Source organism: Miniopterus schreibersii (assembly GCF_964146895.1).
Source record: "Miniopterus schreibersii genome assembly, chromosome: 6".
Taxonomy (NCBI): Eukaryota; Metazoa; Chordata; class Mammalia; order Chiroptera; family Miniopteridae; genus Miniopterus; species Miniopterus schreibersii.
The window spans coordinates 24,405,849-24,421,478 of record NC_138107.1 but is presented as its reverse complement, the minus strand read 5'-3'; the positions used below and the strand labels follow the sequence as shown (position 1 = coordinate 24,421,478).

General features: G+C 36.4%; 1 protein-coding gene across 4 annotated transcripts in view; it reads right to left on the bottom strand.

Moving 5' to 3' along the window:
• The window catches only part of PRIM2 (DNA primase subunit 2), a 308,489-nt gene that overhangs the window by 69,933 nt on the left and 222,926 nt on the right, over positions 1-15,630 (bottom strand). For all 4 annotated transcript variants that reach the window (XM_081140094.1, XM_081140095.1, XM_081140096.1 and 1 more), the window contains one exon: positions 11,010-11,195. In XM_081140094.1, coding sequence (XP_080996220.1) covers positions 11,010-11,195 — 186 coding nt within the window. The remainder of the gene's footprint in view (positions 1-11,009; positions 11,196-15,630) is intronic.

The following is a 15,630-nucleotide window of genomic DNA, read 5'->3' as shown; positions in this document are numbered from 1 at the left end:
TAGTTCTTTCCAACCTTTTTCACATCACTGAGCACATGTAAAATGATACGTGTAAAGCATTCTAGGACAAATGGAAGAAGCTGCTCACCGCTGGGGGCAATTACTTTTGAGTACCCCATGCCCAGCTTAGCCTTCTCAAGTGTTCACGAGATCAACACTGGAGCATATTGGTGATTCATTAGCAATACACCAACTGAGAAACCCTGCTTTATATACTCATTTAGTATTTACTAGTATTTACTAGTACCTGGCATACAGCAGGGATTTAAATACTATATATATGTGCAGTTTATTTGATAAAGGACAACACATTATGCTCAAATTGCCAAAAGAAGTGGAGAGGAGAACAAATAAGAGCTGAAATTTTTCAATGCCTATATTTGAAAAGCCAATAACCAATTTAGATTTCTATAAGGGCACCACCTACAGTTACACAATGGAATTCTAGTTGACTGTAAACAAGAAGGAAATCTTACCTTTTATGACAGCATGGATGGTCCTGGAGAGTATTATGCTAAGTGAGATAAGCCAGTCAGAGAAAGACAAGTACCATTTGATTTCACTTATATGTGGAATCTAATGAAAAAAATAAACTAACAAACGAAACAGAAACAGACTCATAGATACAAAGAACAAACTGACAACTATAAGAGGGGAGGTGATTGGGGGGACTGGGTGAAAAAGGTAAATGAATTAAACAAACAACAAAAAACCTAGCAACCACAAAACCTCATGGACAGACAACAGTCTGGTGATTAGCAGAGGGAAAGGGAGTGGGAGGAGGTAGAAAAGGGTAAAGAGGGGATAAATGGTGATGGAAGGAGACCTTTGGGGTGGGCAACACAGTACAATATGCAGATAGTGTATTATGGAATTATACACCTGAAACCTAAATAATTTTTATTAACCAATGTCACCCCTAATAAATTCAATAAAAAATAAAAGTTTCTCCAAGTGCACCAACTTCACCTGGAAATTTGTGAAACTACAAACTGTGGGCTCCACTCCCAGAGTTTGATTCAGAGTTTACTTTTCAAACAAATTCCCAGATGCTGCTGAAGCTGATGCTGCTGGTATGGGTCCTGGGAAAACCACTGGCCTTAGAAACAAAAACCCTAGTGATAAATATGCTCCCTATACGTACACTTTCAGCAGTCCTCGCCCCCCCCCCCCCAACCAAATATTTACTCCTTTGGTAGTCAATATTTAACAACATAAGTCTGTTCTAAGTCATGATGCAAGCTGGATTCTGGGACAAGAGATAAGCTTTTTAAATAGTGCTAAATGTCCCTTGACCCAATTATAACAACATGTAGTACACCTTAAGTACGCTATCATCGGGGACAGGAATTCAGCTACATAAAATGTGCATGATCTATGTTGTGCTCAATATCCAGCACAGCCAGGTCAAAGCCATTCACAACAGCAACAATGTAAGAATCTGATTAAGAGGACACATTGCTTTGAATTTATTAGAAGAATTATCTAGCTCAATTTATTCTTAACAAAGCTAGTAGCTGAAGTGATTTAATATCCAAGTTCCAAGTGAATGAATATTTTAGCAGTACATTTTTTCATGCTTTAAACCGAGGTTTGATTAATGTACACAGGGTGAGGCTTTTTCTCAGGTACACTGGCATGTAAATAATTACAACTAAGAAACACTTGCATAAAGCTGTGCTGTGATTAAATATATTTTATTTGCAGAAAGCATAGATGCATTTATTTCAGGAATCTAAGAAATTATTTAAAGAGTAAGATATTCAAAGCTTCAAATACCTCTTTAGAATCATTCACAAATCCAAAGGATGCTATTTGACAACCCAAATGCAATTTTCAGATGTCCCGAACCCCCACTGACAAGGGTAATTGAAAAGGCTTTACTTAAAAATTTAAATATACCATAAATATTCATATTCAATATATGTAATTAAATCTAACAATAAAAACCCTACATTATGAAACTAATATTTTGGGAGTAAAGTAGACCCTAAAGCAATTAGTTTGTTATAAGATCATTCATAACAACAAAATGTTCTCTTGCAAATGGTTGATAGTTTAATACTAAAATCCCTTATACTCTAGTACAATATGCATCCAAATAAAAATGATATTCAAACATCATGACCAGGTAGAATTCAAGAAGTCTAAAAACACAGATTTAAGAATGAAAACATTCAAAACTCGCAACAACCCTAAACCAGCTGACAAAAAAACCCCAAAGAACTCAGTGAATGACTGATAATGGAAAAATTATAAAATAATGGGGGAAAAAACAAATAGTGAAAAAGCGAACCATGCTCTGCCTACTCTCCCCTCATTCCTTGCTCACTGTATATTCTTATCCTTACCTATCTCTCTGTTGACCCACCCATTCACTTCCTTCAAGTCCTAATTCAAGAATGACCTTCAAGCAATCTTCTGAAACATGACCTACTCTGACAACTTCCTTACTCCACAAAACCTCAACAACACTTTCCTTTTCTCCATATTTTCTAGTTACATCTACATCTCAACTCACCCTATTACCAAACAGGTTAAAGATTAAAATCTTATACCAAAGGGATTGTTGTTTTTTTAGTCAATGTTGGTCCAGATAATCAGAAATCCCTAGAGAAGCCAAATTAATCTGAACCAAGTGGAAATATTAAGAGGAAACTTTGTTCATACTATTTTCTTTTTGTCAATACACTTTCATAACATCTGCAGATTCACTACACAATTTTAGTAAATATTCAAAGTTATGAAATTATATATATTTAACTAAATTACAGTTATCAACTGACCCTATATAGCTGATCTGGCCCAGTGAGCAGTTACCTATCCAGCAAGCCTACTTCCTCCTGGCCTACTAATCCATCCATCTTTGGTAATTATGTTAGAACAACAACAAAACAATACTATGTCTACAGACTCATCTCTAGCCACTTCACACTTACACTTTGGGTTCCCACCACCAAAAGGGTGGGCTACACTCTCTCATCTAAGGTCCTTTGAAAATGCTGCTCCCTCAATATAGTATTTCACTTCTTTCTCTGGCTAACTCCTTAATTTCACTGGCAAATGTAACATCCGCACTCAGTGACACACTCAGTAACTGTTCTAATTTCTATCAGCCCCTTCCTCTGTTCCTATGACCATCTCTACCACAGCAATTATCATACTGAATTTGTATATTTCTATTTATCTAGTTTTCCAAGGAGACTGTAAAATCCTTATAAAGAAGGGTTGTGTCCTGTCCATGGTGCACACTAAAAAATCTGTTGAATGATCAATGCAAAGTAGATGGAATATGTACACATGCATGTGCATATACATTCATACACATATTTTTGTACTTTTAATAAGAATCATAATTTGACAACTGTATTATTTACATATCGGTAACTGAGTATTACTATATTTCTGGACATTAAATAATGATGATAACTGGTTACCATTTCTTACATAGTTACATAGTCTTCCAACCTACATTTTGATTTAGAAATACATGGAAGACAACAAATACGGCTAGCTACTAAAATTATTATTAATATTTTATAACCTGTTAGAAATATAGTGCTACCTACAAAGAAACAAAGATTTCTTTTCTCATACAGAAAGCCACTTTTTAAAGCTTGGGCAGAATTTACCACCTATTCAGCAAGCATCTAGGAGTTGCCAGGTCTTGCGCTAAGCCCTTGAGACCCAAAGTGGAAAAGTCATAGCCTCTGCATTCAAGTGGTTCAAAATCCAGTCCTAAGACACACATGCAACAAAGACACTACAATTAGGAAACAGTTACAGAAGCCCTATCCTCTGCTACTATGACCTTTTTATACCACAGACCCTTTTGGCAAGCCCATGATAAGAAATCCCTTCCAATTTATAAAATCAATAGTTTCTATTGCAATTTCAAGTCCTACTGAAATTCTTGATTTAATTCAGTTTCAAGTTCACTATAAATGGTATAACAGCACATTAACAAACAGTTATATAGTACTGATTCAAGTAAAGGCATCTGGGGAAAATAGACGAGATTTCCTGATTTGTCCATGAATTTCTATCTATGGGGACTTATTCTTCAGTTTAATCAATAAACAATCATTGAGTGCCTACTATGATTCAGGAACTGCTCCAGATGCCTAAACACGCAGCAATGAACAAGAAAGACAAGACACCTGCTTTTATATAGGTTTTATTCTCACTACAGGATATAGATAATGAATGAATAAACAATAAATAGGAGGTAGTGATAGGTGCCCCAAATTATAGGAGCATAATCTGCCAGCAAGCAACTGGAAGTTCCATAAAGTGGCACCTCCCTCTATTATTAATACCATGTACTGTAGTGTGTATGCTGGTCTAAAAATCGTTTCAGAAGAACAGAAAAATAACCCAAATTAACAACAATGAGTAAGCATTCTATAGACAGATGGCTACTTTTTACATACATAGAGGGACATAGTATATCAAATTCCTAATAAAAGATAACTAACATGAGCATCAGAACCTTAAGTTGCTTCCAAAATCACATTATTACTATTCAAAAGTGTTTGTAAGAGAAAACAAGACTATGCAGACTATAATACAAAGAATTGCTTAACCTTAATAAAAAGTACCTAGGGACATGCTCCTTTAATATTTGTACTCTGGATGACAGTTACAAAAGCTAAAACATACAGTTTTAGATTACTTTACAATATGGATAACAAATTCCCCCTCCAACTTTAGGCATAACGTACCTTAAGTAGAAAAGTAATCCAAGTATTAAAAAAACAAAAAAACAAACAAAAAAAAAACTAGATAAATGCCTGCAACAAAGAGAAGCAAGGGAAGATGGGACAAAGAGACACTGATTTGGCAATCAATTCATGAAGAAGGGAGCTTAATTTTTAGGAAGGAGGTAGGGAAAAGAGATATTTAGTTCTAGATGTGTAACTAGGGAAGGTAGCAGGGACAACAGTTACAGCTAAAAAGTGCTGGAGGTACTCATTCCTTCTCTGTGGCCTCAAAACTAATGGCTAAGTACCCACAATTTTTATTCAGATGCATACAACAAGGTGTCTCAAGTAAATTAAAATGAGGACATAAGCATAAAGAGAAAGAAATCAGCTATATGGTCATTTGGCAAATAATAGTAAAGGAGAATTTCAGTTGAAACTGACTTTATCACCACAACATTTTTCTTGCACTGTCAGGAAATAAGCTATTCTACAGAAGTGATTGTTACAAATCATTTCTAGATTTACCACCAAAGTTCTTCTTTAGAGCAATACAAAAAAATCTCTAATAAGCACTCTCTATAATCACTCATTGTCAAGAGTATTTAAGCCATCAAGTTTCTTCATCTCTTAAGAGTATTTTTAGCCTGGCCGGGTGTGCCTCAGCAGTTGAGAGTCGACCTGGGATCCAGGCGATCGGGGTTCGATTCCCAGTCAGGGCACATGCCCGGGTTGTGGGCTCGATCAATGACTCTCTCATCATTGATATTTCTCTCTCTCTCTCCTTCTCCTTTCCTCTCTCTGAAATCAATAAGGATATATTTTTTTTTAAAAAAAGCGTATTTTTAATTGTATGCATAATTAACAAAAAGGTACAATTATTACACTGAAGAGGATATTTTAATAAACTAAAAAATACTATATTGCATTTCATTAAAAAATATGTAAGAGATGTAACTGAGAAAAACATGAGTATGTATTTACAAATACAGACCCTAACAATAGAACACTAGACAGACACCATAAATCATAAGTATAATTTACAATCTTTCTGTCAAAATAATATATTTTCTGTAATCAATAATAAGCTAATGAATATATAGACTGCTATATATTATCTAGAAAGGTACAAATTATTTATTGATTTCTTTTTGCAGTAATTTTTGAAGAAAACTTTTACATTGCAAAATAAAAATCCCATTTGAAAAATATTTTTAAGATTTAAAAATTACTAAATACTGATAACATTTATACACAGGCCATCTCGGATACATATAAAAAAGGCGGGTCAGGGAACAGGTGCGCAAGTCAAAGGCTTGTACTCAGAGCAAGTTTTCCTTCCTCTCACTGTCCCCTTCCCCCTCAGTGTACAGCACAAACCAAGCTAAAATGCTAACTCAGCTTCTCTCTTTTCACTTTCAAACCATGGCCTAACCTTCTTCACAGCTCACAAAGATTTATCTACTATGATGGTCAATTTTGTGTCAGCTTGACTGAGCCACAGGGTGCCCAGGCTTTGGTCAGGCATCATTCTGGTGTGTCTGTGCAGGTGTTTCTGGATGAGAGTAACATCTGAAGTGGGAGACATAGGATAAACTGCCCTCCCTGGTGGTGATGGGACTAAGCCAGTCCTTTGAAGATATGAGTAGAATAAAAAGGCTGACCGTCCAGTGACTGCCTTAAGCTGGGCTGTGGGTTTCTCCCAGCCTTGGGACTCAAGCTGAAACACTGGCTCTTTCTGGGTCTCACATCTACTGAGCTTAAACTGGAACTACATTAGTGGCACTCCTGAGTCCCCAGCATGCCAACTGCAGATTGTGGGACTCATCAGCCTCCGTGATCACATGAGCCATTCCTTAATCATAAATCTCTTCTAATACACACACATTCTACTGGTTCTGTTTCTCTGGAGAACTCTAATACACCTGTCTACTTAACATATCGAATTCCTAATAAAGTATCAAAAAACATTTTAAAGTAATAATATCCAATATCAATGACAAAGCAAGATACATGGCTTGATGAGAGTCTAATTTAAAACCTTTCCAAACAGTCATTTCATAGCATGCATCAAAACTTTAAAGCTGTCTACAGTTTTCACCAGGTAATTTTATTACCTGATGAATACAGACAGAGGACATAATCAGAACTATAATCAAAGATTTATGTGCTTGGGATATGGGCTGCAATAACACTTATGACAGAGTCAAACAGACACAACCATCTGTCCAATAATAGGGGAATGATTAACCAAATTATATCACTTTCAAAGGCTGTGTTCTCACGTAGCTAATCCAAATAATATTTTCAAAAATCACTCAGCGACATGGGGAAATGATCATAATGTCAATTTTTAAAATAGGGGGACGGGGCACAATGGTATCTAGCTATCTAGATTACAGAGAAGGGCTAAAATGTTCACAATAATTATTTCTGAGTGAAGAAATGGCAAGTAAATTTTTTTTATTTTTCATATTTTCTATAATCAGAATGTTACCTTTAAAATAAAAAAATGTAACAGAAGTCTAATAACATTCCCCAAAATTGTGTTTAAAGAAAACCCTATTAAATGATAAATTAAGGATTTATCAATGAAAACAGTTTTTAAAACAAATCTGTAAAAACAGTAAGAGTTTTTTAGATGCCATAAAAGAATCTTAACTTTTAAAAATATATAAAGCTAGGGACATATTATGGACTGAACTATGTCCTCCTAAAATTCAAATGTAACTATATTTGGGATAGAGCATCTAAAGAGGTGACTGGTGGGAAGGGTGGACTCTAATCCCTTATAACCGGTGTCCTTTTAAGAGGAAAAGACACCAGGGCAGTGAAAGCAGAAAGAAAAAGCCAGGTGAGGACACACCGAGAGGGTGGCTGACGGGAGCTGGGGAGAGAGGCTTTAGAAGAAAACACCTTCACCTTGGACTTAGAGCCTTCAGAATTGGAGAAAATAAATTCCTGTTGTTTAGGGCAGCCAACTACGCTATTTTGTTATGGTAGCCCTAGGAGACTAATATAAAGCATAATAAAATATTATTAAATATGTACTTGGTAAATATTCTTGCTTTTATAATTTATCTGTACTAGAAAGAAGCAAACCAAGAAATAAACAGTAAAAAATTTAGTTCATACCACAGTGCCATGGTTTTGAGGGGATAAAAAAACCATATTTCAAAGGAAAATGGTACTAGCTAGTACTAGTAAATAAGGAGTACGAGTGGGAATCTGAGTACTATAGATATAAAAACAGTTCTTTAATTACCGAAAAACGCTGCCTAAAGTAATTCAGCACAACACAACAGAAAACATTTTACATTGTTTTCACTTTGTTCTTAATATCTCCTAGTTCTGAAAATGACATTAAATGTCATGGATGTAAGTCAGACTTTTAGTAAAACCCAGTAACATCATCATCTTGCAAATCTATGTTCCAACCACAAAGACTGGAGAAGAAAAAATTTGAAAATTGTATACAAGTATCCAAAAAATAAACTGATCACACACCAAAGCAAGACATGCTGATAAATATAGAAACTGGAACACAAAAGCAGCAAATAAAGCAGAATCAAATGTCATCAAAAAATTTGGAGTAGGGGTCAGAAACAGAGCAGGAGATTGGTTCATGGATTTATGCAAAGCTAGCAACTTGTTGATCGCAAACACATGCTTCAAACAAGTGACCAGGCAACTGTACACATGGACATCAGCAGATGGCCAATATAGAAGTCAAATAGACTATGTAATTGGAAGTAGGAGATGGAAAAGCTGTGTTCTCTCTGCCAAAACAAGGCCAGGAGCAGGTTGTGGTACTGACCATGAACTGTTAATATCAAACATTAGAGTAAAGCTGAAGAACAGCACTAAAAGAATTATACTGTAAAAATAACATAAAAAATACAACATATAAATCCTGATGATTTAAAGTTCACATAAAATACAGATTTGCACTGTTAAACTTAATTATCCAAGAACCAGAAGAACTGAAACTAGAAATATTATCAGGGAAGAATGTGAAAAAAAGAAAATATAATTCTAGAAGTAAAAACAAAAGTCAAATTGAGATGGATGACAGAAGAAACACTAAAAAATGCTGAGAGAGATGAGAGACAAAAGCCAAAGGTGAAAAAAGCAGGGTTAGAATCCTGAACTCATTTTTTCAACAACTATTACGTAGAAACAGAGAGAATTATTATGATGTCAATATAAGGAGACAGAAGATAACAAAAACAAAGAAAATACAGAGCTTGCTACCAGAAGAGTCAAGAAATAAAAGGGGAGTTCAAGCGCACAAGGTAGCACATTATCTGACCAGGAGAAAATGTAGGGAAGTTGGAAACAGTATACTGAAACCTATACAAGAAGAGACAGAAGGATGACAGACACCTTTGGAGAAGACTCCTATGAGAAAGAATTTGTAATTCTAGAAAGAGAAGCGAAAGGTGCCCTGAAAGTATTGGGAAGAAATAAATCACCAGGGGTAGATGGGATACTAACATAATTATTTCAAGCCACAGATGCTGAATCTGTCATAATCCTAACAAAAATATGTCAACAAATATGGAAAACAAAACAATGACCTACAGACTGGAACTGGTCAATATACATACAACCCAACCTTCAAGAGAGGAGATGCCAAGGAGTAGTAAGTATAGGACCATTGCTCTAATATCTCACACAAGTAAAGCAACAGTCAAGGTGACATAACAAAGGGTTCTACCTCCCATGGAGCAAGAACTGCCAGATGTTCAAGCTGGATTCAAAAGAGAAAGAGGCAACTGAGATCTAATTGTAAATAAACATTCACTGGATACTGGAGTGCTCCAAACAATTTCAGAAGAGGGCTAGTCTATGTGTTAGAGACTACAGTAAAGTCTTTGTATGGATCACAGTCCTGAGAGAAATGGGCATGCCTCAACACTTGACTGTCCTGATGAGTAAAATGTACTGTGGACAGAATGCCACTGTCAGGACAAAATACAGAGTGACAGAATGGCTTCCTATAGGCCAAGGTGTCAGACAAAGCTGCGTTTTATCTCCTATTTGCTGTACCCAGAATATATCATACGAGAAACTGGACTAGACTTGAAGGAAGGAGGAGTGAAAATTGGTGGAAGAAATACCAAAACTTAAGATATGCAGATGACACCATATTACCCGCAGAAAGTAGCAATAGTTTGAAACAACTTCTGATGAAAGTGAAAGAAGAAAGTGCCAAAGCAGGACTGCATTTGGACATCAAGAAGATAAAAATCATGACTACAAAAAATATATATATATACATACAACTTTAACACAGACAATGGAGAAATCAAAATTGTTAAAAATTTTGCCTACTTTGGTTCAGTCATCAATTCAAATGGAGACTGCAGCCAAGAAATCAAGAGAAGGCTGAGACTTGGAAGAGCAGCAGTGGAAGAACTAGGAAAGATCACCAAGAGCAAAGATGTGCCATTAGAGACCAAAGCTAAGATCATCCACACCCTAATATTCCCAATTACTATGTACTGATGTGAAAGTTGGACAGTGAAGCAGGCAGATAGGAAAAAAATTGATCCATTTGAAATATGATGTTGGAGGAGAGCTCTACAGATACCCCGGATGGCCGGAAAGACAACAAGTGGACTCAAAAGCAAATTAAGCTTGAAACACCACTGAAGGCAAAAATGACAAAACTGACGCTGTCCTACTTTGGGCACATCATGAGAAGACAGGGTTCTGTGGAAAATATAATAATGCTGGGAAAAATAGAAGGCAGCAGGAAAAGAGGAAGACCAAGTATGAGATGGATTGATTCCATAAAAGAACCACAGGCAACAGTCCATAGAAGCTGAGCAGGGCTGCTGAGGACAGGGCATTGTGGACATCACTCATTCATAGGGTCACCAGGAATCAGAGCTGACTCAACCACACATACACGCGCGTATATTTGTATATTATACATAAATATAAATTCCTACAGAAATATAACTCAGAAAGCCATTTCACTCTTATAACAACTATTGGCAGTATACCTACGAGGAGAAGACTCTTCCTTTAAGCATTACTTTACACCTTTCCCTACTGTTTCAATCTTCCCCTTGGAAATAACTCTCCCAATATTTTGTTTAGCATCTTATTAGATTAGTACACCCAAATCTTTTTACCTGAAAGAGTAAAAAGAGTTTCTTTTTACCTAAAAAAAGCTGTCGACATGTTTATCTTTTAGAATTATCAACTACATTTCAGGGGCATGTTCAAAAAACAGACCTTTTAATTTCAGACCAAAGTAAAATTTCAGTTACTGTTCCGATTTTTCAAAATTACCTTGTCTGGATCCATCTTTCCTCTGATAAATTCCTGCTTCCAGAACTGCAATGCCTGCTCCAGTGTTAAACCAATGCCCTTTAGGAAGAGGCCATACTGCATCCGGCCCCCATGACGGAGATGGTGATTGTCCCGCAAGGCTTTGTGTAACTGACGCATGCAAGGTGGAAAGGATTTGGTAGAAAGCTACAAGAAAAAAGAGTTTTTGATTATATGGAAGATTTACAAAGTCACTGACAATATTTGTTGCAAATTCAATCTAATCTGCAAATTGCAAATTCAGTCTAATGGGGGTAAAAAAAAATTATAAGGATTACTGTCTTACTGTGATTACAGATGAGTTCTTATTAATATTTTTATACTGATTACACATTGAAATTATAAACATTTTAGTTTTGGAGGGGTTAAATAAAATACATTATTAAAATTTATTTCTTTTTAAATATTTTAATTAAACTTTTTTTGAAAAACTATAGATTCACATGCAATTTTTAGAAATAGCACAAAGAGATATGATATACCCAGATTCCTCCAAAGATAATGTTGCAAACTATAGAATATTATTACATCCAAGATACTGACATTTTTATAATCCACTAGTCTTAGATTTCCTCAGTTGCACTTATGTGCACATTTCTGTAGTTTATATAGTTTCACATAATTTTATCACGTGCGGGTTCATGCATCCACAACCACAATCAAGATGCAGAACAGTTCTGTCACCACAAGGATCCCTTGTGTTTCTCTTTTATAACCACTCCGACCTACCTTCTACACCCTCCCCATCCCCTAACCTTTGGCAACTACGAATCTTTTCTCTATCTCTATAATTTTGTCATTTCAAGTGTGTTACACAAATAGAATCAGATAATATGTAATGTTTTGGAATTAGGTTTTTTACTCAGCATAATTCCCACAAAATTCATCTTAGTTGTTGCAGGTATCAATAGTTCATTCCTTTTTTATTGCTAAGTAATAGTTCATGGCATGGATGAGCTATACTTTACTTAACCATTCACCTGCTGAGGACATTTGGGCTATTTCCAGTTTGGAGCTTTCAAATAAATGAATATACAGGTTTTTGTGTGAACATTAAGATTTAATTTCCCTGGGATAAATGTTCAAAAAGTACAGCTGCTGAATCACAGATGAACTTTTAAAATAACCCAAATACAAAGTAGAACACAAAAATAAGAGAAATGGTTCTCAAAAGAAATACTCAAATAAATGTGTTAAAGAAATCAACAGTTAAAGAAGGAAATCACAGGTCTTTCCTTTGGCATCAGAGATAAAATATCATTGCCCACTTTCAATTCAACTTTTTATTTATGGTCTCAATTGCATTCTCTCTGACTTCCTCAAATACCCTCCTCCGAAGGCTTATATTCTCACCCCCTCACGTATTCCTTGTCAAGTTCAACTTGACCTGTAAACAGGTCTCACTTTGCTTGAGATTGCTGCTCCCTCTAGTGGCCACCCAGTTTCTTTGTTCTTGCACAGTAACAACTGAATTTTTCCATCCCTAACCTAGTTCACCAGGCCCCTGTGCTCCCTTGGCAGCACTACTGGAAAGCCTTCTATGTGTATATTCTTGGTCCTTCAGGCTACTACAAAATTATTTTTCTTAACTATTATTCTAACTCAAATACATCAATGAATATTCAACATCCTTAGTATGAACATGCAAGAGTCCCTCAATGTCTGTAATGAACTACTTTTCAGTTATATGTCACAGAACAAATATTTATTGGATGTTTTAGACAACAAGAAAGTGAATAAAACATAATTTCCCCTGTAATTCAGTTAAGTGAACAAGAAGAAACAACCACTATTACATTCACTATTATATAAGTTAAACTCATATAATAAATTACATAATGAGGGCTCCAACGAGAGCATAAAGCAAGTGCCATGGGAGCACTATGACAGGGAGGAGTAAAAAGGCCCAGTGTGTTACCATACCAACACAAACACTTTGCTCCAGCTGGGTTATTCCATGACTACAAGTTGTGTTTTGTAACATCTCACTTTTCTCACTCCACCAGCCCTGTCTAGGACAGTCTTGCCACTCCCCATGCCATCTAGCCAAAACCAAGCCACTCATCAAGACCCAGTACAACTTCACGATCTTTTGGCACAATTCCTTGATTACTTTTACTCAGTCAATCACTAAATATCTATTGAATACTACTGTGTGTACAGTCCTGGGCAACCAGCAATGAACAAAGAAGTCAAACACCCCATCGTCAAAGAAGCTATGTTCTAATGGGAGGAGACAGACAATAAACAGACATAAATAAAAAAGATAACGTCTGATTCAAAAGCACCAGAAATTAAATGGAACAAAGGGGTCAAGTATAAATGGGAGAGGAGAACTTTAACTTGAGTGGAGAGAGAAGGCCCTCTGAGGAGATGGCATTGCAGCTATGACATACATTTAAGTAGGAGTCCAGTCAAAGTTCCAAGAATACTGCTCCAGTGAAGGACACACAAGCAAAGACGCTGAGAAGGAATGATCTTGGTTGCTTAAGAGGGAGCAAGGAGGTCCATGTGGCTAGAGCACAGTGAGTGAGCCAGAATGGAGAAGATGAAACTTAAATGATAAGTACACTTGGCTTTACAAGCCATAATCATGAGCTTGGGTTTTGGTCTAAATGAGATGGAAATCCAACAGAGGGCTGTGACCAGAAGAACAACATGATATGATAAACAGAGAACACTGGCTGTTACGTAGTGAAGAGACTGTACAGAAGCAAGAATAGAAGCAGGAAGAATACTTAAAAGATATTCTGGCAATAATCCAAGTAATGGAAATGGAAAAGCTGAGGTCTAGGTTTGGCCAAAATGGCATAGAAAAATGACTGTGGATATTGAGCAGACAAGGGATTACAAGGCCAGGGTATGGGATGAAATATTGACATGGATGTTTCGGAGGCCAAGAACAGTAACAGGAGTGCTGCTCGTACAAAAGACCAGGGCCAGGTGCTAAAGCCATCAGTGAATGAGGGCAGGGTACTGAATTATCAGGTGGTATATAACAGGATCACAATAGCTTTAAAGGAGTTGGAGTTCTGACGATGGGAGGCAGAGAAATGGTTTGGAAGTGGTGATGTGGATCAAAGAAGACATCCCATGCATATGTACGGTGTGGAAGAAAAAAAGCAGCTTCCTACCTGAAAGACGTTATAGGGCAAACAGTGTCATTGAGGGAGCCAGATTTCAGTTAGAAATCTAAAGAAAACATTCAGAAAAGAAACTGAGAACGAGGGCTGTGCTAATGACATGCTGAGGATCAGGCAACACAGATACAGAGTTAGGAAGAGATCAGATAAGGGTATTTATTTCGCTCAGCACAGGATCTCAATCACAGACCCACAGACAGATATGACCCTCATAGGGCTTAATGTAAGTTATCACTGTATCGCTTACCTATTATTTACTATGATGTCCACCTCCCTCAAGTAAGGTCAATGAAGGGAGAGGTATTTTCTGTTTTAATCACCTGTGTATCCACAGCACAGTGGCTGGTACCCAATTGATGGGCTCAATACATACTCACTAAATGAATTCATGACTATATTTCTGTATCTTCCAACAATATCCAACCAAGTTCACATTTGCTTGTGAATGATTGTGATAGAATTAGAAACAGAATTAACTTCTGACCATTCACAGAATATAAACACAATCATATGGGAGGGAGGAAGTGTTAGAGATTTCAAATCAACTGTATACGGTGAGCAATCCTATTGTTATCTCCAGACATATTAACTGCAAGTGTTGATAATAATTTTTGAAATAGGTACGACCTGTTCATTCTGGTCTCTAAAAACTCACGGTCTCTCCCTAATCACTTTACTATTAAATTCTTGTTTCCAAGCATTAAAATCTCAGTATATTTTCAACCTAGTGTAGATAATTTGGCAATTGTCCAAACAAAGATTATTTATGGCTAGTTTATTTTCCATTTTTTGGATAAAGTAGAAATCCAATTATGCATTAAAGACAAATCCTACAGATTACAGTAAAGTTTGCTACTCTTTCCTTCTACCACGGAACCACAAAGTGAAGTTGAAGTGCACTGGTCAGTAATCTAGTAGCAACCCAAGGATTTAGTGCTATAGAGTAAGTTTTACCCTCCCCAAATTCATAATGCTAAAGTCCTAACCCCCAGTACCTCAGAATGTGACTGTATTTGGAGATGGGCCTTTAAAGAGGTAAAGTGAAATGCGGTCATGGGGGTAGGGCCCTGGTCTAATTGCTATGAAGAGGAAGAGACACCAGGATGCATGCACAGTGGAAAGACCACGAGAGAACACGACGAGAGGAGGGCCCAGGAGAAATCAAACTTGCTGACACCCTGATCTTGGAATTCTAGCCTCTGGAACTAGGACAAAATAAATCTCTGTTGTTTAAAGTCCCCAGTCTGTGTTATTTTGTTATAGAAGCCCCAGGAAATGGATACATATTTTCCATTTCTTTTTTTCTACATGTACATGGTATTTCAATATAAACACATGAACACCATTTAGCTATCATCAGTTAAAACTTCCCCTTTGGAAGAATTAATTAAATCCTGCTTTCATCAGAATACAATTTTCTGATTAATTTTGGTATTTTT